Source organism: Theropithecus gelada, chromosome 16, assembly GCF_003255815.1.
Source record: "Theropithecus gelada isolate Dixy chromosome 16, Tgel_1.0, whole genome shotgun sequence".
NCBI lineage: Eukaryota > Metazoa > Chordata > Mammalia > Primates > Cercopithecidae > Theropithecus > Theropithecus gelada.
In genome coordinates this window covers 12,108,996-12,135,024 of record NC_037684.1, presented here as the reverse complement: position 1 = coordinate 12,135,024, position 26,029 = coordinate 12,108,996, and the positions used below count along the sequence as shown (strand labels likewise).

Here is a 26,029-nt window from a genome sequence, read left to right as displayed (position 1 = left end):
ATGGAGGCAATTTTTTTTTTTTTTTTTTGAGACACAATTTCATTGTTATTGCTCAGGCTGGAGTGCAACGGCATGATCTTGGCTTACTGAAACCTCTGTCTCCCAGGTTTAAGCGATTCTCCAGCCTCAGCCTCCTAGGTAGCTGGGACTATAGGTGAGTGCCACCACACCCAGCTAATTCTGTATTTTTAATACAGGTGGGGTTTCACCATGTTGGCCAGGCTGGTCTCTTAACTCTTGACCTTGGGTGATCCACCCCTCTCAGCCTCCCAAAGTGCTGGGATTACAGGTGTGAGCTACTGCACCTATACTAAATGGAGGCAATTTAACAAAAATTCAATCAATTTGCCCCTCCTTCCACCTCAAAATACAGCTTTACTATTCCTCCCATCTGAGAGAAAGATCATCTTTTCTAAGGATAACCCATCTTTGGGTCTTTGATTCCAGATACTTCCATGTGCTCTGTTAGGGGATGATGATGAAAATGTTTTGAGATTAGGAGCTGGGCGCGGCACCACAGTAGTCTCAGCTGCTCAGGAAGCTGAGGTGAGAGGACTGCTTAAGCCTAGGAGTTCTAAACCAGTCTGGGCAAGTAGTGAGACCTCATCTCTTGGGAGGAAAAAAAAAAAAAGTAGTAGAAGTAGTGGTGATGGAGGCCAGGCACAGTGGCTCATGCCTTAAATCCCAGCACTTTGTGGGGCCGAGGCAGGTGGATCACCTGAGGTCAGGAGTTCAAGACCTGCCTGGCCAACATGATGAAACCCCATCTACTAAAAATACAAAAAAATTAGCTGGGTGGGGGTGGCGCATGCCTGTAATCCCAGCTACTCGGGAGGCTGAGGTAGGAGGGGAATCGCTTGACGCCGGGAGGCGGAGGTTAGAGTGAGCTGAGATCATGCCACTGCACTCCAGCCTGGGTGACAGAGCAAGACTCTGTCTCAAAAAAAAAAAGAGGTAGTGGTGATGGTTGTACAACTTTGTGAACTACACTAAGAATCACTGAATTATATACTTTAAAAGGATAAATTTTATGGTATGCGAATTATATGTCATTTAAAAAAAATAAGGAATTAGCAGTGTTCCATAGGCCAATTTATACTGAAGTCAGTGGTTGTGTGTTTTGTTATTAGGTTTCACTTATATATTTCTTGTCTCATTCCTCTAATGATTAGGAGCTACAAAGCCTATGTTTTACCCACTAGCAGATCCAGGCAAATGCAAAAATCTACCCAAGGTCAATGTCCTTAGTTCATATTCAAGACTCTGACAGAAGTACCACAACAATGTTTAGACAACAATATCAAGTTATTGAATCACTTCTCACCATCAGGTATTTTTTCTCCTCTTGGTCCTGGCACATTGAGATGGCATCTTGTGGTGGAATCATATTCCAAAGCCCATCACTCCCCAATATAATATACTTGTGCTTCTGAGGGTCAAGAGTGTGGACACTTGTGTCTGGTTCAGGTGACACCACAAACTCACCACTGAAGAAATCATAGCTCCACAAATCACCTGGGGGAAGGGAGCAGAAAAAGCAAGAAGTATTACTTGAAAGCTAGTAGTACAACAGCAACAGATTAAAAGAGAAAATCGACACAGTTCATCTCAACAGATGCAGAAAAGCATTTGATAACATTCAAACTCCTTTCACGGTAAGATTTCCTAGCAAACTAAGAATAAAAGAGAACTCCCTTAACCTGATAAAGTATATCCACCAGAATTCTGTAATCAGCTTACTTAAAGGTAAAATGTTAAAAGTATTCCCTTTAAAACGTAGAAATAAGAAAACTATGCCTTGTACCATTGTTTCTCTTCTGATACTATACTGAGTCCTTCCCAGCACAGAAAGATAATAAAAATAAAGGATATACAAAATGGAAAGGAGAAAATAATACTATTATTATTTGCAGATAATTTCATTTCTACATGGAAAGCCAAAAAGAAATTATTACAATAGGAAAGTTTGGCAAAGTTGTTAAATACAAACTCAATATATAAGTCAACAGTATTTCTATATAATAGCAATACATAGAAAATATAAATTTTTAAATAATCTAATTTTAACAATGAACCAAATGTAAGGTACTTAGGAACAACTTTAACAAACGGTATACATACCTGTTATGAAGATTATAGATTCTATTTTGAAACATTAAAAAGATAATCTAAATAAATGAAGAAACCAATCAGATTCATAGACAGGAATACTTATCATAATAAAGATGTCAATTCTTCCCAAAATAATCTACAAAGTCAATATAATTCTAACCAAAATCCCAAAAAGATTGTTGTAGAATTTGACAGGCTAAGCGCAAAGGGCCAGGAATAATCAAGTTAATTTTGAAGAAAAAGGACAAGATGAGAACTTATCCTACAAACAGAAGTACCAATGGCTGTTTGCAAACTTCCTGTTAATCTCTAGATCAGTAAAGTACCTACATCAAAACTTACAGAACAAGTACCAGTCACTTGGAAGAAAATTCAAAATATAAAAACCAGCATTTTAATGCTGTTCACCAACCATATGACCAACCTTTGGAGAGCAACAGTTCTCTCTTTCACTGAGCTGGAAAAAGAAAGTTCTTACACATTTCTCGTTCTCCTTGATTAGCTCCACATAAAAACAATGCCTAAACTTCTGCCTTTAAACCTATTAGATACAAACATCAAAATGCTCAAGAGAAAAGAACTTTCAGTCAACCTAAGCCATCAAAAAGATCAAAAAAACTAAAACAGAAGAAAATAAAAGTGATTTATAGAAACCATCTACTTTTCTGTAATACATAAGACAACATAAATGAAACTATAAATTTTTCTTTTGTTTCCAATAAATGTGGAAGAGGAGACAGAAAGAAGAAAACATTAATTTCTGCCTCTTTTGTTTATTGTGAACTACTTAAGGGAAAGGCCTAAATTAAAAGCAAAAGATTTTCAGACAAGAGGTTAAACAATTTTTGTCCCCTTTCAGTAGGTCTGTTTTTTTGTTGTTGTTAAATAAGAGGAAGAGCTTTGTCCTTTTCCTTATTTAAACTTCCTCACTAGCTCCCATCAGAAATACTGGCAATTCAAACATACTGGGAGTCCAAGGAAAGAATAATTCAAATCAATTACTCCCACTCAAAAGTTGCAAAATCACTGCTACCCAGACTCTTCAAAGAGCAATTCAGCCCTCTCAGCAGCAAAACAGAATACACGCAACCACTAAAAGCTAATTATAATCCAGATAAGCTCACAAAGACACACTTACCTCATTATACCAGCAAAACAAAGCTGCCTGGTTGACGAAATAATAAAAATGAACATGGAGACAGTGGCACAATCATGGCTCACTGCAGGATCGATCTCCTGGGCTCAAGTGATCCTCCTACGTCAACCTCTCAAGTAGCTGGGACTATAGGTGTATACCAACAGGCCCAGCTAATTTATTTTTTGTAGAGATGGGGTTCCCACTATGTTGTCCAGGCTGGTCTCCAAGTCCTGGACTCAAGCAATCCTCCCACCTCGGTCTCCCAAAGTGGTGGGATTACAGGTATGAGCCACGGTACTGGGTCTGCCTTTTTATTTTATAATATTATGTAATACACCTACATGGTACGAAAACCAAAAGATACAAAAGGGTATATATACAGTGAAAATTCTCCTTTCTCATCACTGCCCTTCCAGTTTTCCCTGAAAGGACTATTATTATTATGTTCTTACCTTTCTGGAGATACCTATCTATCTACCTACCTACATATATATATGTGTGTGTATATACACACACACACACCCCCACACACACATATATTTACATTGCTTTGGTGAAACTGTCCTTTCAAGTTTCCAACTCTTTTACTGACAACTTCCAAATCACTAGTCTCCAATATCTTGCCAATATCTACTACTTTTTTTTTGAGATGGAGTTTCGCTCTTGTTGCCCAGGCTGGAGTGCAATGGCGTGATCTTGGCTCACTGCAACCTCCGCCTCCTGGTTTCAAGTGATTCTCCTGCCTCAGCCTCCTGAGTAGCTGGGATTACAGGTGCCCATGACCACACCTGGCTAATTTTTGTATTTTTAGTAGAGACACGTTTCACCATGTTGGCTAGGCTGGTCTGGAACTCCTGACCTCAGGTGATCTGTACTCCTAGACTTCCCAAAGTGCTGGGATTACAGGCATTAGCCACCACGCCCGACCTCAATCTCTCTTTCTCGATAAACCACAATACGTTTTCAGAAGAACGGATTGTTTCTTCTAACTTAAATTTTTAAACTGTGGGTTTTGACTAAGATACATGGTCTATTTCTATTTCTTCGATTTCTTTCATCATTTTGTAGTTTCCCGCATATAAATCTTAAACATAGTTTGTTACAATTATACCTAATTGTATTTCATGGGTTTTTTTTGGGTGCAATTATAGATGATACTTATTTAAATTTCATTATGAACTGTTCATTTTTAGTACATAAAAATATGATAGACTGTGTAGGCTGAATCTGGGTCCTGTGAACTTGCTGAATCCACTTATTAATTCCAGTAGTTCTTCTGAAGATTATTTGGGATTTTTTATGCAGACAATGTTGGAATCTGTGGATAGAACTGGTTTTAGTTATTTGCTGAACCATCTGAGATTAGATTACAGACTCAAAACACTTCACCTCCAAATAGTAATACTTCAACAGTTATCTCCTAAGCATGAGGATGCTATTCTACCACACTCAGACAATTTTCTTTTTGTAACTGGTGAGTAGTCTGTAGGGTGAAAGTTTGAGGCTCTGTGAAATATCCTGTTCTGTACCAAAATATGCCATATTTTAGCCTCTACTGATGATTCCTGAATGAATCAATTATCATAATGGTTATAAACTGATGATAGAATTGGGATATTCTAACTACATTTATTAGCTGACAGTTTATTTTACTTTACTTTGGTTCTTTTCTTCTTTCCCAACCCCAGAAAGTTTTTGTTTTGTTTTGTTTGAGACATGGTCTTACTCTGTTGCCCAGGATGGAGTGCAGCGGTGCGATCATGGCTCCTTGTAGCCTGCGCCTCCCAGGCTCAAGCAGTTCTCTCATCTGTCTTCCAAGTAGCTGGGACTACAGGGGTGTGCCACCGCACCCAGCTAATTTTTTTGTATTTTTTTCTACAGATGGGGTTTTGCCATGTCGGCCAGGCTGATCTCGAACTCCTGAGCTCAAGCGATCCACCCGCCTCGGCCTCTCAAAGTGCTAGGATTACAGGCTGCTGGGATTACAGGCATAAGCCACTGTGCCCAGGCCTGAAAGTTTCTGTTTTGTTTTGTTTGAGATGGAGTCTCGCTCTGTCGCCCAGGCTGGAGTGCAGTGGTGTGACCTCGGCTCACTGCAAGCTCCGCCTCCTGGGTTCACACCATTCTCCTGCCTCAGCCTCCCGAGTAGCTGGGAATACAGGTGCCCGCCACCACACTGGGCTAATTTTTTTGCATTTTTAGTAGAGATGGGGGTTTCACCATGTTAGCCAGGATGGTCTCGATCTCCTGACCTCGTGATCCACCTGCCTCGGCCTCCCAAAGTACTGGGATTACAGGCGTGAGCCACCACGCCCGGCTGAAAGTCTTTTTTAAAGAATTTTCTGGCAGGACACAGTGGCTCACGCCTGTAATCCCAACACTTTGGGAGGCTGAGGCTGGTAGATCACAAGGTCAAGAGATCGAGACCATCCGGGCCAAAATGGTGAAACCCTGTCTCTACTAGAAATACAAAAATTAGCTGGGGGCGGGGGTGGTGCACACCCATAGTCCCAGCTACTTGAGAGGCTGAGGCAGGAGAATTGCTTGAACCCAGGAGACAGAGGTTGCAGTGAGCCGAGATCGCACCACTGCATTCCAGCCTGATGACAGAGCGAGACACCGTCTAAAAAAAAAAAAAAAAAAAAAAAAAAAAAAGGAGTTTTCTTTGGAGTCTCTCTGAATCTACTATGGGAGGGTGGCTACCCAATTCACAAATTGGCTACCCAAATCACAAAAATACAGTCCATCTCTATATAGACTTACAGATTCTTTTTTATTCAATATTTTTAAACTTATTCATGTTATAATTTGTTTTGATGCTCAAGTTGCTTCAAATTTGCTAGTAAAAGTCTCTAGAATCTGACCTTTTAACAAACTCACCAGATGATTCATACTCAGAGCCACTTTCCTTTGTTTTATCAGTTCAAAGAGTCTGTGTGATTCTATATAATATCAAATAAATGGTAAGGATCAGAATTGGGCCTTTAACTAAGGATTTTTATTACTGATCTAGTGTTTGTACACCAAAGTAGGATCACAGAACATTTCTGCAGGTCCTGAAAGGAGGTGTCTTGGACATTGGCAGACAGCCAATTCCCTTTTTTCCTCAGTAGAGGGTGCTGAAGGGACACCAGAAGAGAGGAGGCCTGCTGTCTGGTTCCAGTATATTTTCTGCTTGCTCTTGTGGCACATGGCAGCCAGCAGTACACAAGACACTCAGTGGTCCTTACACCAAGCAAATTTCAGCACCCCTTTGAGTGGTTTCCCATGGAGAACTTCCAACAACGTTTACACCTCTAATCCATTCTCAAAATTGCAATTAAAATTCTCTCTTTAAAACACAAACCTAGTAGATTAAAGATTTAAATGTAAGACCTCAAACTGTAAGACTCCTGGATGGACATCAGCCTTGGGAAAAAATCTGTGACTAAATCCTCAAAAGCAACTGCAACAAAAACAAAAATTGACAAGTGGGACCTAATGAAAGAGTTTCTGCACAGCAAAAGAAACTATCAACAGAGTAAACAGACAACCTACAGAAAGGGAGAAAATATTCGCAAACATGTATCTGACAAAGAATTATCCAGAATCTGTAAGGAACTTAAACAATTCAACAAGTTTAAAAACAAATAACCCCATTAAAAAGTAGGCAGAAGGCATCAACAGTTTTCAAAAGAAGACATGCAAATGGCCAAGAATGATAAAAAGCTCCACATTAGTAATCATTAGAGAATGCATATGAAAACCACAATGAGATACCATCTCATACCTGTCAGAATGACTATTATTAAAAAGTCAAAAAATGACAGATGCTGGCAAAGCTGCAGCGAAAGGGGAATGCTTATACACTGTTGGTGGGAATATAAATTAATTCAGCCACTGTGGAAAGCAGTATGGAGATACCTCAAAGAACTTAAAACAGAACTACCATTCGATCTAGCAATCCTGTTACTGGGTATACATCCAAAGGAAAATAAATTGCTCTACCAAAAAGACATATGCACTCAAATGTTCATCAGAGCACTATTCACAATAGCAAAGACAAGGAATCTACTTAGGTGCCCATCAAAAGTGAAATGGATAAAGAAAATATGGTACATACACACTACGGAATAATACATAGCCACAAAAAAAATGAAATTATGTCCTTTGCAGCAACACAGATGCAGCTGGAGGCCACTATCCTAAGCAAATTAATGCAGGAAAAGAAAGCCAAATACCACATGTTCTCACTTATAAATGGGAGCTAAACATTGGGTACACATGAACATACAGATGGCAACAACAGACACTGAGGACCACTAGAAGGAGAAGGGAGAGAAGGAGGAAGACGTGAAAAACTAACAATTGGTTACTATGCTCTCTACCTGGATGACGGAATCAACCGTACCCCAAACCTCAGCACCATGCAATATACCCATGTAACAAACCTGTACATGTACTTCCTGAATCTAAAAGTTGAAATTACAAAAACAAAAAAAACCCCACAAATCTAGGATAAATGGTGGATGATGGTTGCAAAACAGTATAACTGTACTTAACATCAATGAACCATGTGCTTACAACAGTAAGTTGTGTGTATGCTAAGTATATATTACCACAATTAAAAACACACAAATCTGGTTGTTTCCCATTCCAACTCTGTTATAGTTCACAATTATTTTTAAGATAAAGACACAATTCTTTTGTTTTTTTTTTGAAACGGGGTCTTGCTCTGTCGCCCAAGCTGGAGTGCAGTGACACAATCTTGGCTCACTGCAGCCTCCTGGGCTCAAGCAATCCTCCCGACCAAAGCCTCCTGAGTAACTGGGACTACAAGCACGTGCAACCACACCCAGCCAATTATTTGTAGAGGGGAGATTTCGCCATGTTGTCCAACTGGTCTTGAACTGAAGCAATCCACCTGCCTTGACCTCCCAAAGTGTTGGAATTATGGGCATGAGCCACCACATCCAGCCAAACACAATTCTTTACCACTGGCTATAAAATACAGTATTTTCTCATTTTAACCAAATCTCTTATTTCCTTATCCCTGTTCCAGCTACAATGGCCTTCACCAGAGTTCCTATGTCACTATGCTTCTTCCTGTCACCGAACTTTTCGAAAACGCTGTTTTCTATGCCTAAAACACACTTTCTTCCTCCTTAACCTCCAGTAATTCTTCAAAACTCAGTTCAAATATCACTTTTCCGGCCTCTCTGGTTAAGTGAAATATCCTTATTTTAGGTTTTCATTAGTACATACAAGAAGAATAGGCTGGGTGTGGTGGCTCACGCCTATAATCCCAACACTTTGGGAAGCTGAGGCGGGCAGATCACTTGAGGTCAGGAGTTCAAGACCAGCCTGGCCAACATGGTGAAATCCCATCTCTACTAAAAATACGAAAAGTAGCTGGGTGCAGTGGCGCTCGCCTGTAGTCCCAGCTACTTAGGAGGTGGAGGCAGAAGAATCACTTGAACCTGGGAGGCAGAGGCTGCAGTGAGCCGAGATCGTGTCACTACACTCCAGCCTGAGCAACAGAGTGAGACTCCCTCTCAAAAAAAAAAAGAGAAAAATTAAAAATTCTCAGTTTTAGCTGGACGCCATGGCTCACATTTGTAATCCCAGCACTTTAGGCGGCTGAGGCAGGTAGATCACCTGAGGTCAGGAGTTAGAGACCAAACTAGCCAACATGGCGAAACTGCTGTATTTTTGTATTTTATAAAAATACAAAAATTAGCTGAGTGTGGTGGCGGGTGCCTGTAATTCCAGCTACGTGGGAGGCTGAGGCAGGAGAATTGCTTGAACCTGGGAAGTAAAGGTTACAGTGAGCCGAGATCGTCCCACTGCACTCCAGCCTGGGTGACAAGAATGAAACTCAGTTTCCAAAAAAAAAAAAAAAAGTTTTTTTTTTTGTTTTTGTTTTTCAGTTTTTGTTATCATCTGATGAATGCCTTTCAATCCTCTCCTAGACTGCAAGCTCCATGAGGGCAAAGATGATATGTTTGTACATACAGCAGAGTGCTTCATACACACTGTACTCAAAAATTGATCTCCCCAGTGAATAAAATGATTTGCAAGACTCAAATGCAATTCCAGCAGGCAGCCACTAGAAGGCACCTTTGTTACATTTGCACTTGGGTAATTATCATCAGTGTCTATAGGACACCAATGTTGACAAGGAGACATCTATTCCCACTCCTTCCCCCGCCAAAAAAAAAAAAACTGTAAGAAAAATGGCTGTAAACCATAACGGTGTGTGTGTGCAAAATACCAGCATTTAATTTACTTTTGGCCAATAAGTATTTCCATGCAACAAGCTAAACTCAGAAAATCAGTAACACAGCTCTTTTAAAAATATTATTTCCGGGTCGGTCACAGTGGCTCATGCTTGTAATCCCAGTGCTTTGGGAAGCGGAGGTGGGCAGATCAACTGAGGTCAGGAGTTCGAGACCAGCCTGGCCAACATGGTAAGACCCCATCTCTACTAAAAATACAAACATCAGCCAGGTGTGGTGGCATGTGCCTGTAATCCCAGCTACTTGGAAGACTGAGGCAGAAGAATCATCTGAACCTGGGAGGCAGAGGTTGCAGTGAGCTGAGATCGTGCCACTGCATTTCAGCCTGGGCAACAGAGTAAGATTCTATCTCCAAAAAAAAAAAAAAAAAAAAAAAAAAATTCTTTTCCAAGTGTCAGAATAATGGTTTGAAAAGTAATATAGCAGGCCGGGCGTGGTGGCTCACGCCTGTAATCCCAACAATTTGGGAGGCCGAGGAGGGCGGATCATGAGGTCAGGAGATCGACACCATCCTGGCTAACATGGTGAAATCTGGTCTCCACTAAAAAATATATACAAAAAATTAGCCGGGTGTGGTGGCGGGCACCTGTAGTCGCAACTACTCGGGAGGCTGAGGCAGGAGAATGGCGTGAACCCGGCAGGCGAAGCTGACAGTGAGCCAAGATCGCACCACTGCACTCTAACCTGGGCGACAGAGTGAGACTCCATCTCAACAAACAAACAAACAAAAAGTAATACAGCAAAGCCTTTTTAGCTTAAATATTAAAATCTAAAAGGTACCATTATTTTTGAAAAGAAAATATTTATGTGACAAGAGAAATCAAGAGGAAAAAAGTTTTTTTATCACTAAAACGATTTTGTCTCTTATAAGAAAGCCCTTTTACCAAAATATTAATTCACTTCTGCATGTGTTTACAAAATTATGTTGAAGTAAAGCAACTTCTACAAAAAACTGTCTAAACTTGCTGTATCAAATTTTATTCCTCCCACTCAAGAAGATGGTTCTTTCTTCAATAACCCCAATTATGGTTGTGGTCTCACTATTCCACTAAAAGCTACTTTCTTTTTCAAGGTCACCAATGACCTCCGCATTCCTAAATCCCATGGTCATTTTTCAATCCTCCCTCCACCTAAGGACAACAGCATTTGAAACTCTTTCTTTCTGGAAACACTTTCTTCACTTAGCTTCCAGGGTACTCTCTCCCAAATTTCCTATTTGACTTACAGCTCTTAGTTGTTCTAACCTTGTTCTTCCATTCATATCCCCCAACTCTTTTTTTTTTTTTTTTTTTAATTTTAATCCAACCCTCAAATGGAACCAGAGCACATCCCCCGAGTCTTAACAGTGAGAGTATCTCAGGGCTCAGCCACTAGACCTTCCCCACTTTTCTATCTGCACTCAATCCCTACATGACCTCAAGACTTTGTATACTATCGATATGCTACTGGCTCCCCCAAATTGAAATCTCCACCCTAGATATCACCTGAAATCAATTCTTACAATGGGAAGCCAAATAGGTGTCACCATCTTAATGTCTAAAACGTGCTAAAAGGGTAATGTGTCCAAAACTGAACTTCCGACCTCTCCTTTTCATTGATGTTCCAGTCATTTCTTTATCAGTTAGTGGCAACTCCATTTTTCCACCTTCTCTGTTAAAAATAACGAGCAGGAGCAGGGCACGGTGGCTCATGCCTGTAATCCTAGTACTCTGGGAGGCCGAGGTGGGTAGATCACTTGAAGTTAGAGTTCGAGACCAGCCTGACCAACATGGTGAAATCCCTGTGGCACAGAGTGAGACCTCATCTCAAAAAAAAAACAAAAAAAGGAAGAAAAAAGAGAAAAATTCATGAGCAATGAGAACCCTTACATTTGTTACTTCTGCCCAAATTCTGTGGCCCCAGACACTCACAGGTCTTTACTAAAAATATAAAATTAGCCGGGCGTGGTGGCACACGCCTATAATCCCAGCTACTTGGGAGGCTGAGGCAGCAGAATCGCTTGAATCCAGGAGGTAGAGGTTGAAGTGAGCTGAGATCACGCCATTGCACCCCAACCTGGGCAATAAGAGCGAAATTCTGTCTCAAAAAAAAATCATGAGTAGGCTGAGCGCTGTGACACACCTATAGTCCAAGTACTTTGCGAGGCTGAGGTGGGCAGATCGCTTGAAGTCAGGAATTTGAGACCAACCTAGGCAAAGACATCTCTACAAAAAATTTTTAAAAATTAGTTGGGTGTGGTGGCGTGCACCTGTAACCCCAGCTACCTGGCAGGCTGAGGCTGTGGGGAACACTTGAGCCCAGGACTTTAGGGGCTGCAATGAGCTCTAGCCTAGGGCCTAGGGCACAGAGTGAGACCTCATCTCAAAAAAAAAAAAAAAAGAAAGAAAAGAAAAAAAGAAAAATTTGTGAGTAATAAGAACCCTTACATTTGTTACTTCTGCCTAAATTCTGTGGCCCCAGACACTCACAGGTCTCACTGCCTCATCTCTTTACTTACACTTTACTTACATATCATCTTAGCGAGACCCCCCTCTGACCACCCCATTTATAATTATTATACAGGCCCCACCCCCATGGCATTCCCTGCTTTATTTTTCTTGGTCGCATTTCTAACACAATATATGTCCTACTTAGTTATTTTAGTTTATCATGTTTTCCTCTAACCTAGAAAGTAAGCTCCATGGGTGCAGGAATTTTTGTTTCATTCACGGCTGAATCCTCAGCACCTGGAACAGTACCTAGCACATAGCAGGTATTTAATAAATATTTGGTGGATAAAGAACAATCATGAAGAAGTAGGAACTGTATGCTTTTAAAATACATCCACAAATTATTTGATATACTTGAGGGTGGGCTGGACTTAGTGATTCAAGGCTAACAAAATACAAAGCTGGATTCCCTACAGCAAGTGATCAAGAAAGCAAGATAGAAGTCAAAATGTCTTTTTATGATCACTTGCTCTAAGGAAGCCAGCTGCCATATGATGAAGGCACATTCAAGCAACCCTATGTAGAGGCCGGCAAAGCAAGAAACTGAAGCCTACTGCCAAGCCAGCTTACTCAGTGAGCTGTCTTACAAGTAGATGCTCCAACCCCACTGAAGGCTTCAGATGATTAATGACATCTTGATTACAGCTACACAAGAGACCCTGAGCCAGAACTACCCAATTAAGTCACCCCTGGGTTACTGAGCCAGAGAAGCTGTGTACATAAAAAATGTTTTAAACTCCTAAGTGTGGGAGTATTTGATTACACAGCAATAGATAACTAATACAGCAGGACTGTAATAACCTGGGATAATCACTTTGGGAAGAAATTTAGCAATACCTAATAAAACTAAACACGTAGATATCTCTGAACTGAGTCTCCCAACTGGTATTCCTTGGATGAGTATGGCCTAGGGGCAGCAGGGTGGGTCCTCAGTGGCTAGAGCATCCAAGTTAGTTACCTCAGTCTCAAGTAGCCTCCTCTGCTTACTGTAGAAATATTATCATCCTGTGTGAGTGTCGATGACACAAAAACAGTTGGTAAGTAACAAACTATGACCCAGAAATTCCATTTCTAGTTATGTATCTTAAAGAAATCTTGCCAGGTACAGTGGCTCACACCTGTAATCCCAGTACTTTGGGAGGCCGAGGCGGGCAGATCACCTGAGGTCCGGAGTTCAAGACCAGTCTGACCAACATAGAGAAACCCCGTCTCTACTGAAAATACGAAATTAGCCGGGCATGGTGCCGCATGTCTGTAATCCCAGCTACTCAGGAGGCTGAGGCAGAAGAATCGCTTGAACCCAGGAGGCAAAGGTTACAGTGAGCCGAGATCGTACCAGTGCACTCTAGCCTGGGTAACAAGAATAAAACTCTGTCTCAAAAAAAAAAAAAAAAAAAGAAAGAAATCTCATATGTGTATATAAGGAAATATTTATTGCAGTATTTTTCATAATAGCAAATGCTTGGATATAACATAAAAGTCCACCAGTCAGGGTGTAGAAGAAGAAAATTAGTTTCACATTGGAAACAAATTATTAATACATATAGTAGTTGTGCTGGGTGTAGTGGCTCATGCCTACAATCCCAGCACTTTGGGAGGCCGAGGTAGGAGGATGGCTTAAGCCCAGGACCAGCTTGGGCAACATAGTGAGACTCCGTCTCCTCAAAAAAGAAGAAATTAGCCAGGCGTGGTGGCTCATGCCTGTAGTCCCAGTTACTTGGGAGGCTGAGGTGGGAGGATCGCTTGAGCCTGGGAGGTAGAGGTTGTAGTGAGCCGTCATCGTGCCACTGCAACCCAGCCTGAATAACAGAACAAGATCCTGTCTCATAAAATAAAAGTAAACAAATGTGCGTTTTCTCCAAGACATTTTCTTTGGAAAAACTACCCCCATCTAGCATAGCCAAGGTAAGACACCTTACTAGGTATAATTCTCTAGCCTTCTTTCCAAAGCCAAGTAGACCAGAAATATAACTATTTTTTTTCATACTTATTTTACTTTGCTAACTAAAGAAAAAAAGACGTTTTGAAGGCTCTCAGGAGGACTTAAAGGGCTAAAGTAGAATGCGATATTTAAAAATAGTTTCAAGGGTAACATTAAGCCTAGACATGCATATACTTCCCTAAACACAGATAGAAATTAGCAAAACACTGAACATGACTCATGAACAAAGGGCAACTGTCAGTGAAATATATACCTAAACCTTCCTTTCAATTAGGCTTTTTTTTTTTTGAGTCTTGCTCTGTTACCCGGGCTGGAGTGCAGTGGTGCGATCACTGCAACCTCTGCCTCCTGGGTTCAAGCAATTCTCCTGCCTCAGCCTCCTGAGTAGCTGGGACTACAAGTACACGTCACTATGCCTAGCTAATTTTTGTATTTTTAGTGAGGATGCAGTTTCACCATGTTGACTAGGCTGGTCTCAAACTCCTGACCTCAAGTGGTCTGCCCATCTGAGCTTCCCAAGGTGCTAGGATTATAAGCGTGAGCCACCATGCATGGCTTCTACTAGGTTCTAAAGCATTTAATAGAATATCATGATATCTCTACCCTCACTATATGCCATGTAAGGGTTCTCAGTTTCCTTTTTTATTTTGCCACCATACATTATACAAAATTCAATATAATTTCACCAAATTAAGTCCTACTTACCAAGTGCTCTTGCTACTGCCAGAAAAGGAATCTGGTCAATAACTGTGCTTCTTCTAACAGGTCCATTGTGAGTGAGCCGAGGTCGTTTCCAAACTACACGATTCACCCCAGACTTGTTCATCACACTAAAAATAAATAGAGTTCACATAAATAATCTAAATGATTAAAATACAACAATAAGGTAGCTCAGTATATTAAATCACTAATAAAAGAAGACTACATTATTACGAAATAATGTCTTATGTGTTTCAAATACAAAGATAACATAAGCCAAAATTCCTGTTCAGAGAGGAATTAGGGTGGATTCAAAGCAGAAAATGTTGAGATTACTGGAATAGGCAGTATAACCAAATGAATGTAATGTGAAGAAAAGTGAGTATAAATACCACGTCAAAAAAAAAGCAAAATTACCTAATTAGTAAACAATTGGGGGATGACAGAAGACCTTATCTAAGTGGAGAGAGAATTGCTTGAACATGGGAGGCAGAGGCTGCAGTGAGCCAAGATCGCACCACTGCACTCCAGCCTGGATGACAGAGCGAGACTCTGTCTCAATAAATAAATAAATAAATAAATAAATAGGGATTAAATCGTGATATAAGCAATTAAAAAGGAAAGGTTATAAAGTTCTGAGTGTTTATGTTGAGGATGGGGGAAACATAGCAGAACTTCAGTTTTAATTTTTGTTATTGTTGGTTGGTTGCTTTTTTATTTTTTCTTTTTTTTTTTTTTTTGAGACAGAGTCTCACTCTGTTGCCCAGGCTGGAGTGCAATGGCGTGATCTCAGCTCACCGCAACCTCTGCCTCCTGGGTTTAAGCAATTCTCCTGCCTCAGTCTCCCGAGTAGCTTGGATTACAGGCATACACTACCATGCCTGGCTAATTTTTGTATTTTTAGCAGAGATGGGGTTTCAACATGTTGGCCAGGCTGGTCTGGAACTCCCGACCTCAGGTGATCCGCCCACATCAGCCTCCCAAAATGATGGGACTACAGGCATGAGCCACCGTGCCTGGCCAGTTTTTTTGTTTATTTTTACTTATTTATTTATTTAATTTATTTTGAGATGGAGTTTTGCTCTTGTTGTCCAGGCTGGAGTACAGTGGCATGACCTCAGCTCACTGTGACCTCTGCCTCCTGGGTTCAAGCGATTCTTCTGCCTCAGCCTCCTGAGTAGCTGGAACTACAGGCACGCGCTACCACGTCTGCTAATTTTTGTATTTTCAGTAGAGATGGGGTTTCACCATGTTGGCCAGGCTGGTCTCGAACTCCTGACCTCAGCCTCCCAAAGTGCTGGGAGCCACCACGAGCCACCATGCCTGGCTAATTTTTTCTTTTTTGAGGAGATGGGGTCTCACTATTGCCCGGGCTGGTCCTGGGCTTAAGCCATCCTCCCACCTCAGCCTTCAAAGTGCTGGGATTATAGGCATGAGCAACGGCGCCTGGCCTGTTTTTTGTTTTTTGATACAGAGTCTCACTCTCGTCGCCCAGGGTAGAGTGCAGTGGTGCACTCATGGTTTACTGCAGCCTTGACCTCCTCTTGTGCTATACTGATCCTCCCACCTCAGTCTCCTAAGTAGCCGAGACTACAGGCATGTGCCACCAGGCCCAACTAATTGTTGTGGGTTTTGTGGTGGGGGGGGTTGTTTTTGTTTGTAGACACGGATTTTCACCTTGTTGCCCAGGCTGGCAGTTTTAATATGACTTCAGCAATATACAGAAAATACTATATATTTAGGTATTTCTGTAATTCAAAGTGTGAGACTAGACTTTGGGAAATAGATCAACTGTAGACATATAGATTTGGGAGTTACAAGAGTAAGAAAATCCTCCTAAAAATGTGTCATAGGAGCAACAGAAATGCCTAAAACTTGGAAATATGATTAGTTCTTTAAGAAAAAACACTGATAATCAAAACATTAGAGATGGTCTCTCAAACTCTGCCCAGCATGACCGAAATGAGCTTTATTTCAAATGGGAATTGATTTTTTAAATTTAATTTTTATTAATTTAAACAGCCATTTGTGGCTAGTGTTGACTATACTGAACAGTCCAGAGGAGAACTGAAACAAGTAGAGAATGACCAGAAACCATTGTGGGTATTAACAAAGAATACAAATTCCAGAAAGTGGCTCATTTACCATCCCCGCCTCCTTTTTTTTTTTTTTGGAGACAGTCTTGCTCTGTTACCCAGGCTGGAGTGCAGTGGCGTGATCTTGACTCACTGCAGCCTCAGCCTCCTGAGTAGCTAGGATTACAGGCACCCAACACCATGCCTGGCTAATTTTTTTATTTTTAGTAGAGATGGGGTTTAACCATGTTGGCCAGGCTGGTCTTGAACTTCTGGCCTCAAGTGATGTGTCTGCCTCAGCCTCCCAAAGCGCTGGTCTTACAGGCATGAGCCACCATGCCCAGCCTACCATCCCTTTTGAGAACTAGTTTTCATTTTGTTTTGAGACAGGGTGTCTGTCATTCTGTCGCCCAGGCTTCAGTGCAGTGGTATGATCGTGGTTCCCCACAGCTTTGACTTCTCGGGCTCAAGTGATCCTCCCACCTCAGATTCCCAAACAGCAGGGACCACAGGCATGTAATTTTTTTGTAGAGAATGGATCTCACTATGTTTGCCAGGCTGGTCTTAAGCCATCCTCCCATCCGGGCCTCCCAACGTGCTGGGATTACAAGCATGAGCCACCATGCCCAGCCAACAACTAGTTTAAATAAGTTCTGGTATCAACAGGTTGATCATAACAAGAGTTAAAATATCAAAGGCATTCATTTTGTTACATTAAGCTTTCTTCAATGATGATCCTCAAAAGTCAACAGCAGAGTAAAGACTAAATTTGCCATTCACAAAAATCCATGAAACACAAGAGTTATAAGAGGCCAACATTCTGTCTTAATACCATCTTAAAGCTCTATTATTCTTTGCTAAACCTTCTCCCTACCAGGTAAGGTTTAGTACCTAAGTAATTTACAGTAGCTACTTCCAACATAACTAGACGAGCAGCTCTCTTGACACTAAATATTCAAAGATACTATGATCTGTGTTTCTGAGAAACAAAAAGACAAATAATGACACCGGTTAAAACACAGAAGTTTTGCGCCTGTAGTCCGAGCTACTCCGGAGGCTGAGGCAGGAGAATGGCGCAAACCCGGGAGGCGGAGTTTGCAGTGAGCTGAGATCCGGCCACTGCACTCCAGCCCGGCCTACAGAGCAAGACTCCGTCTCAAAAAAAAAACAAAAAAACAAAAAAAAAAAACACAGAAGTTTTAAGATCTAGTAACAAAAAACCAAAGCAACGTTATAAAAGATGCTTTTTACTGCACTCCCTGTTGTTGTCCTATATGATTAAAAGGCATGTAAAAAGGAACAGCCTGACATGCAGAGAACTGACTGAGCAGCAACAGAAGGCTGGAAAAACAAAATGCTGGCCTGTTGCCCAGGCCGGGACAGAGGGAAGCAATGAAATAACTTATAATAAAATAGCTCAATTTTTGCAAAAAGTTACCTGCTCCAAAATAGCAGAGTATCTGCCCAACTGTCCAGATGGTGTTTTTGGTAATAAAGCCAAAAAACTCTTTCTAAAAATGTTATTAAAATCAAATAAAATATAATTTTAAAATTCAAGTAAAAAAACAAAGAATAGTCAAGAAAGATATTTTTAAAACACAAAAGGGTAATTTCTTCTGTAGAAAATAATTATTTCCTTTTTTGTTCATTTATTTATAGTTATAAAAATTTTTTTTTACATAGAGATGGAGGTCCCGCTAATGTTGAACAGACTGGTCTCAAACTTCTAACCTCAAGTGATCCTCCCATCTTGGCCTCCAAAGCGCTAGGATTACAGGTGCCACAGCCAGCTGCTTTATTTCTTCTTTTTTGAGACAGAGTTTTCACTCTTGTTGGGCAGGCTGGAGTGCAGTGGCATGATCTTGGCTCACTGCAACCTCCGCCTCCCAGGTTCAAGACATTCTCCTGCCTCAGCCTCCCAAGTAGCTGGGATTACAGGCACGTGCCACTATGCCTGGATAATTTTTTTGTATTTTTAGTAGAGATGGGGTATTGCCATGATGGCCAGGCTGCTCTCAAGCTTCTGACCTCCGGTGATCCGCCCACCTCAGGCTCCCACAGTGCTGGGATTACAGGTGTAAGTCACTGTGCCCAGCCCCAAGAAAAGTATTTTTTAAAAGGAAGATTAATGAGAAGGAATCAGGCCTACCAATATTTAAAATTATAATAAAGTCTCAGTTTTAAAAATTATAATACTGGTAAATAAGCAGGAAAAAAATTATAGCCCAGAAAAGACCCAAATATGTGGACGAATTCTGTTTATAATCTGCAAAGCCCACTTAGCATGACAACGAGCAGAGGTGTCAGATATATTCTGACCTTCGCAGTGACAAGATCAAATAGAATATAGCTTGAAAGGCAGTTCATCTAACTTTGCAGGATACTGGGCAGGAAATACAGTATGCCACCATAGCGACTTCAAGGATGTTGTCTTCAGCAGTGATTCAGACAGCCAGAAGCCATTTTTTCATCTCCCAAGTGATGGCTCAGCTGTAAGCAAGGCGACAGGGTCTAGCTTAGGTAAGCTTCATGTGCCACAGAAACCAATGTAATAAATAGCACATGACTATAGTTTCTTTGTCCCTACACAAGACAAACTGCATGCATACAAGGAAGCCAAGGTCTGTGCTTCCGAATAGAAATGTATACTCCATTCAATGACTTCCCTACCAAGATGCAATTCCATTCAGGGATCATTCTACAATAAGCAATGCTGTCTAATAACAGAGGTGATATTTCACATTTATCTTAACTAGAGAAATACAAGGAGAGGGTAAATTCAAGGTCATCTTCCCACTGAAGAAGGGTCTTAAGCCTGGTCACCCTGCTACTCAGTAATGAAAAGATGTGTAATTATTCAAGTGGCTACCAGTAGTCATCTAGAAAAAAAGTTAACTTGTCTATTTACTACATAGCTTAGATCTCAAAATTCCAGAAGGATTAAAGATTAAAATATAAAAGATGATGAAACCATATGAGAACTGGCAAAGTGGTTCTCAAAATGTGGTTTAGGGGACCCTGGCAGGTTGCTAAAGACTTTTTCAGGGTGTCTCCAAGGTCTATATATATATTTTTTTCATAATACTACTAAGACCGCATGTATACAGTGGAGTTTTCTGAGAGGCTGCATGACTGGATATGATATAGTATAATAAAAAGTGTCAGTATTTGCAAGATCTGTATAACTCAGTGTACCAGTATATTACAAACAATAAATGCATATATATATATATATATTTTTTTTTTTTTTGAGACGGAGTCTCGCTCTGTCGCCCAGGCTGGAGTGCGGTGGCCGGATCTCAGCTCACTGCAAGCTCCGCCTCCCGGGTTCACGCCATTCTCCTGCCTCAGCCTCCCGAGTAGTTGGGACTACAGGCGCCCGCCACCTCGCCCGGCTAGTTTTTTGTATTTTTAGTAGAGACGGGGTTTCACTGTGTTAACCAGGATGGTCTCGATCTCCTGACCTCGTGATCCGCCCGTCTCGGCCTCCCAAAGTGCTGGGATTACAGGCTTGCGCCACCGCGCCCGGCCAATAAATGCATATATTAAAAAGTCATGCATAGGGGCTACATACTATATGGTTCCAACTATATGACATTCTGGAAAAAGCAAAATTATGAAGGCAGTAAAAAGAGCGTGGTTACCAGGAGTAAGTGGGGGAGGGATGAATAGGCATAATACAGAGGACTCTTAGGGTGATGAAACTAATCTGCATGATACTATAATGGTGGATACATGTGATGACATATTTGTCAAAACCCATAAAATGTGTAACACCCAGAGTGAACCCTAATGTAAACTATGGACACTGGGTGATAATGGTATGTCAATGTAGTTATGTCAATGTAGGTCAATGTAGGTATGTCATTGACAATGTATGTCAATGTAGGCATGTCAATGTAGGTATGTCAATGGTATGTCAATTGATTGATTATAACAAACACTCTGGAGAAGGATGTTGATAGTCGGGAAGCCTGGGAGGTGGGGGATAGGGCAGAGTATATATGAGAATTCTGTGCTTCCCACTCAATTTTGGAGTGAATCTAAAAGTACTCTTAAAATTAAAGTCTATTAATTTTTTTAAATTATGTAGGGATTTTTAAAAAGTATTCAATTCAGGGCCCGGCATGGTGGCTCACGCCTGTAATCCCAGCACTTTGGGAGGCCAAGGCAGGCGGACTGCCTGAGGTCGGGAGTTCGTGAAACCCTGCGTCTACTAAAAATACAAAATGAGCTGGGTGTGGTGGTACATGCCTGTAATCCAGCTACTCGGGAGGCTGAGGCAGGAGAATCATTTGAACCCGGGAGGCAGAGGTTGCAGTGAGTCAAGATCACGCCACTGCATTCTAGCCTGGGCAACAAGAGCAAAACTCAGTCTCAAAAAACAAAAATCAATCCAACCAATGTCTTCATTAACTGACTAATGGATGTTAATGTAAGAATATGCAAAGTTCATTAATAAAGTTTCAGATATCATACTACAATCCTTAAAGAAACTATCATTTCTTGTGTTTCAAACAGCATCAAAGACAAACATTTACATATTTATTTTATTTGTTTATTTATGTTTCTTAGACAGAGTCTTGCTCAGTTGCCCAGGCTGGAGTGCAGTGGTATGATCTCAGCTCACTGCAACCTCCACCTCCTGGGCTCACACCATTCTCCTGCCTCAGCCTCCCGAGTAGCTGGGACTACAGACGCCCGCCACCATGCACGGCTAATTTTTTTTGTATTTCAGTAGAGACAGGGTTTCACCATGTTAGCCAGGATGGTCTCGATCTCCTAACTTCGTGACCGACCTGCCTCGGCCTCCCAAAGTGCTGGGATTACAGGCATGAGCCACTGCGCCTGGCATAAAGACAAACATTTATAGAGAAGTGAGCAAAGTACTCCTCCCTGGCGCCTTGGCTCATACCTATAATCCTAGCACTTTGGGAGGCACAGGCAGGCAGATCACGAGGTCAGGAGTTCAAGACCAGCCTGACCAAAATGGTGAAACCCCGTTTCTACTAAAAATACATAAATTAGCTGGGCATGGTGGAGTGCACCTGTAATCCCAGCTACTCAGGAGGCTGAGGCAGAATTGCTTGAACCCGGGAGGTGGAGGTTGCAGTGAGCCCAGATCCCACCACTGCACTCCAGCCTGGGCGACAGAGCGAGACTCTGTCTCAAAATAATAAATAAATAAATAAATAAATCCTCCATTTTCCAACTATATATAAGACCAGATTTACTTCATCTACTGCAACCAAAATAACTTATTACAACAGACTGAATGTAGAAGATGAGACTCTGACCTATTAAGTCAGACATTAAAGACACTTGCAAAACTAAAACAATGACACTCCTCTCACTAAATGTTTTGGCAAATAGCTTTTTTTTTCATTTAAAATGTTCTTTAGTTAATACATAATGGGTTTATAATTGCTATTTTTAGATGAATTAACAAGGCAAGAGGAGTGTTTGAGACCAGCCTAGGCAACATAGTGAGACCTTGTCTCTCCAAAAAAGACTTTTTTTCTTTTTTTGAGACAGAGTCTCACCGTGTTGCCCAGGTTGGAGTGCAATGGTGTGATCTCGGCTCATTGCAACCTCTGCCTCCCGGGTTCAAGAGATTCTACTGCCCAAACCTCCCAAGTAGCTGAGATTACAGGCACATGCCAGTACACCCGGCTAATTTTTTGTATCTTTAGTAGAGACTAGGTTTCACAATGTTGGCCAGGCTGGTCTCGAATTCCTGACCTCATGATCCACCCACCTCAGCCTCCCAAAGTGCTGGGATGACATGCGGGAGCCACTATGCCCGGCCGAGGTTTTTTTTTGTTTTTTTTTTTTTTAAGAAAAAGAGGCCGGGTGCAGAGGCTTGTGCCTGTAATCCCAGCACTTTGGGAGGCCGAGGCAGGCAGATCACCTGAGGTCAGGTGTTCAAGACCAGCTTGGCCGACATGATGAAATCCTGTCTTTATACTAAAGCTAAGCCGTGGTGGCAGGCGCCTATAATTCCAGCTACTCAGGAGGCTGGGGCAGGAGAATCGCTTGAACCTGGGAGGCAGAGGTTACAGTGAATGGAGATCGCACCATTGCACTCCAGCCTGGGCAACAGGGCAAGACTCTGTCTCAAAAAAAAAAAAAAGAAAATTAGCTGGCATGGTGGCACACATGCACCTGTAGTCCCAGCTCTCAAGAGACTGACATGGGAAGATCACTTGAGGTTGCAGTGAGCCATGATTGTGCTACTGCACTGCAGCCTGGGCAACAGAGTGAGATCATGTTTCAAAAATGAAAAAACAAACAGAATGAACAAACAGGATTTCTAAGACCAAAAATATTCCTGCTGTACTAAAAGAAAATATATATAGCAGACTTTATTAAAAAGCTTCACTGTGTGTATAGCATAAAACCCAAAAAGTTGTAACAGAAGAGACTAATAAATTTAACTGCATTAAAAGAAACTTCCATGTGGAAAAAGTTCCAGGAGCATAATCAAAGACAAACTGTGGAAACAATATCTAAAATTCACATCACATACATTAGACTAATTTCTTTAATGTACAGCTAGCCCCTACACATTAATGTGGGGGAAAAAATGGCTAACAACAATCCCCCAAAATGAATAAAAAGAAATACAGAGGAAAAATATAAATGGCTCTTAAATATAAAAAAGATTCAACATTTCTCATAAGATAAATTCAAATTAAAACATGACTGAAGCCAGACGATCCTATCTAACACGGTGAAACCCCGTCTCTACTAAAAATACAAAAAAATTAGCTGGGCGCCGTGGCGGGCGCCTGTAGTCCCAGCTACTCGGGAGGCTAAGGTAGGAGAATGGCGTGAACCCGGGAGGTGGAGCTTGCAGTGAGCCAAGATCGCGCCACTGCACTCCAGCTGGGCCACAGAGTGAGACTCTGTCTCAAAAAAATAAATAAATAAAATAAAATAAAATAAAATAAAAAAATAAAAATGACTGGGTGTGGTAGCTCACGTCTGTAATCCCAGCACTTTGGGAGGCCGAGGCAGGCGGATCACCTCAGGTCAGCAGTTTGAGACCAGCCTGACCAACATGGAGAATCCCCGTCTCTAGTAAAACTACAAAATTAGACGGGCATGGAAGCGCATGAGGCAGGATAATTGTTTGAACCCGGGAGCAGAGGTTGCAGGGAGCCGAGATGACGCCATTGCACTCCAGCCTGGGCAGCAAGAACAAAACTCTCCGTTTCCAAATAAATAAATAAATAAGACCCGGCGCAGTGGCTCACACTTGTAATCCCAGCACTTTGGGAGGCCGAGGCGGGCAGATCACGAGGTCAGGAGATCGAGACCATCCTGGCTAACACGGTGAAACCCCGTCTCTACTAAAAACACAAAAAATTAGCTGGGCGTGGTGGCGGGAGCCTGTAGTCCCAGCTACTCGAGAGGCTGAGGCAGGAGAATGGCGTGAAACGGCGGGCGGAGCTTGCAGTCAGCCCAGATCGCGCCACTGCGCTGCAGCCTGGGCGACAGTGTGAGACTCCGTCTCAAAAAAAAAAAACAAACAAAAATAAAAATAAACGTGTGGTATAAAATCTCATCACTCATTTATAAAAATTTAGAATATTTATCTTATTCCCATGTCTCTGCATTGCTTAGGTAACACTAGAAATGTAATTTTATATCCTGCTTTTTTGTGACCATAAACATTTTCCCGTATCATTAAACCTTCCCCATATACATGGGAGTTCATATTACTCTCTCTACCTTTACTTGGAAAAATTTCAAAACATCATGAGTTTTATAAACTTATCTATAAATGTTATTTTTAATTATGAATTAATTTATTAAAAATTTAATTAATAATATTTTAATATTATGAATATGTTGCTAAATATACTTAACTATTCTCTAGCTGTTGGGCCTTCAAGTTACTTCCGGACTTTAACAGTCATTAAAAATGCTGCAATCAATAACTCTATTCAGGTATTTTTGTCCACAGTTCAGATTTCTTCTTTAGAATAGATTCCCGAAACATTTAAAGCTACTGGTATGCATTATTTTCTATATAGGTAGTACCAATTTATTTTTTTTTAAGACGAAGTCTGGCTCTGTCGCCCAGGCTGGAGTGCGGTGGCGCGATCTCGGCTCACTGCAAGCTCCGCCTCCCGGGTTCACGCCATTCTCCTGCCTCAGCCTCCCGAGTAGCTGGGACTACAGGCGCCACCACCACGCCCGGCTAATTTTTTGTATTTTTTAGTAGAGACGGGGTTTCACCATGTTAGTCAGGATGGTCTCGAACTCCTGACCTCGTGATCCGCCCACCTCGGCCTCCCAAAGTGCTGGGATTACAGGCATGAGCCACCACGCCCGGGCGGTAGTACCAATTTATAATCTTATCAAGAGGGTAACCATTTCAACAAAAATATTGAGAGGAATCTCTTTTTTTTTTTTTTTTTTAATCTTTGCTAATCTAACAACCGGAAATGGAGTTTCATTTTAATGTTTAACTTTTATTTCCCCAAATGTTTACTACTGTTTTGCATTTTTTGTTCAAACTTTCTCTCCTTTATCCACCTATCCAGGGTGCCATGCACTTTAGTACTTTATTTTATTTATTATTATTATTTTTTTAAGAGACGGAGTCTCACTCTGTCGCCCAGGCTGGAGTGCAGTGGCGCGATCTCGGCTCACTGCAACCTCCATCTCCTGGGTTCAAGCAATTCTCTTGCCTCAGCCTCCCAAGTAGTTGGGACTACAGGCGCACGCTGCCACGCCTGGCTAATTTCTTTTGTACTTTAGCAGAGATGGGGTTTCACCATGTTCCCTAGGCTGGTTTCGAACTCCTGAGCTCAGGCAATCTACCTGCCTCGGTCTCCCAAAGTGCTAGGATTATAGGTGTGAGCCACCGCGCCCGGCCTCGTACTTTAGTACTGTCTTAATTTGTTGAACTCCTTATAGTTTAAGGATGCTAATTCTTTTCTTTTCTTTTGTGAGATGGCGTTCTGCTCTTGTTGCCCAGGCTGGAGTGCAATGGTGCAATCTCAGCTCACCACAACCTCCACCTCCTGGGTTCAAGTGATTCTCCTGCCTCAGTCTCTGGGATTACAGGCATGCGCCACCACACTCAGCTAATTTTGTATTTTTAGTAGAGATGGGGTTTCTCCATGTTGGTCAGGCTGGTCTTGAACTCCTGACCTCAGGTGATCCACCCGCCTCAGCCTCCCAAAGTGCTGGGATTACGGGCGTGAGCCACAGTGCCTGGCCAGATGCTAATTATTTTCTTTAGTTTGTCATTTCTCTGCAAAAGACCAACTTTGATTTAA

General features: G+C 41.6%; 1 protein-coding gene across 1 annotated transcript in view; it reads right to left on the bottom strand.

Annotated features, from left to right (window-relative positions):
- Nucleotides 1–26,029, bottom strand: part of PPM1D (protein phosphatase, Mg2+/Mn2+ dependent 1D) — a 70,673-nt gene that overhangs the window by 18,606 nt on the left and 26,038 nt on the right. The window contains exons 3-4 of the mRNA XM_025363708.1: nt 14,665–14,789; nt 1,325–1,515 (exon numbers count right to left, since the gene is read on the bottom strand). Coding sequence (XP_025219493.1) covers nt 1,325–1,515; nt 14,665–14,789 — 316 coding nt within the window. The remainder of the gene's footprint in view (nt 1–1,324; nt 1,516–14,664; nt 14,790–26,029) is intronic.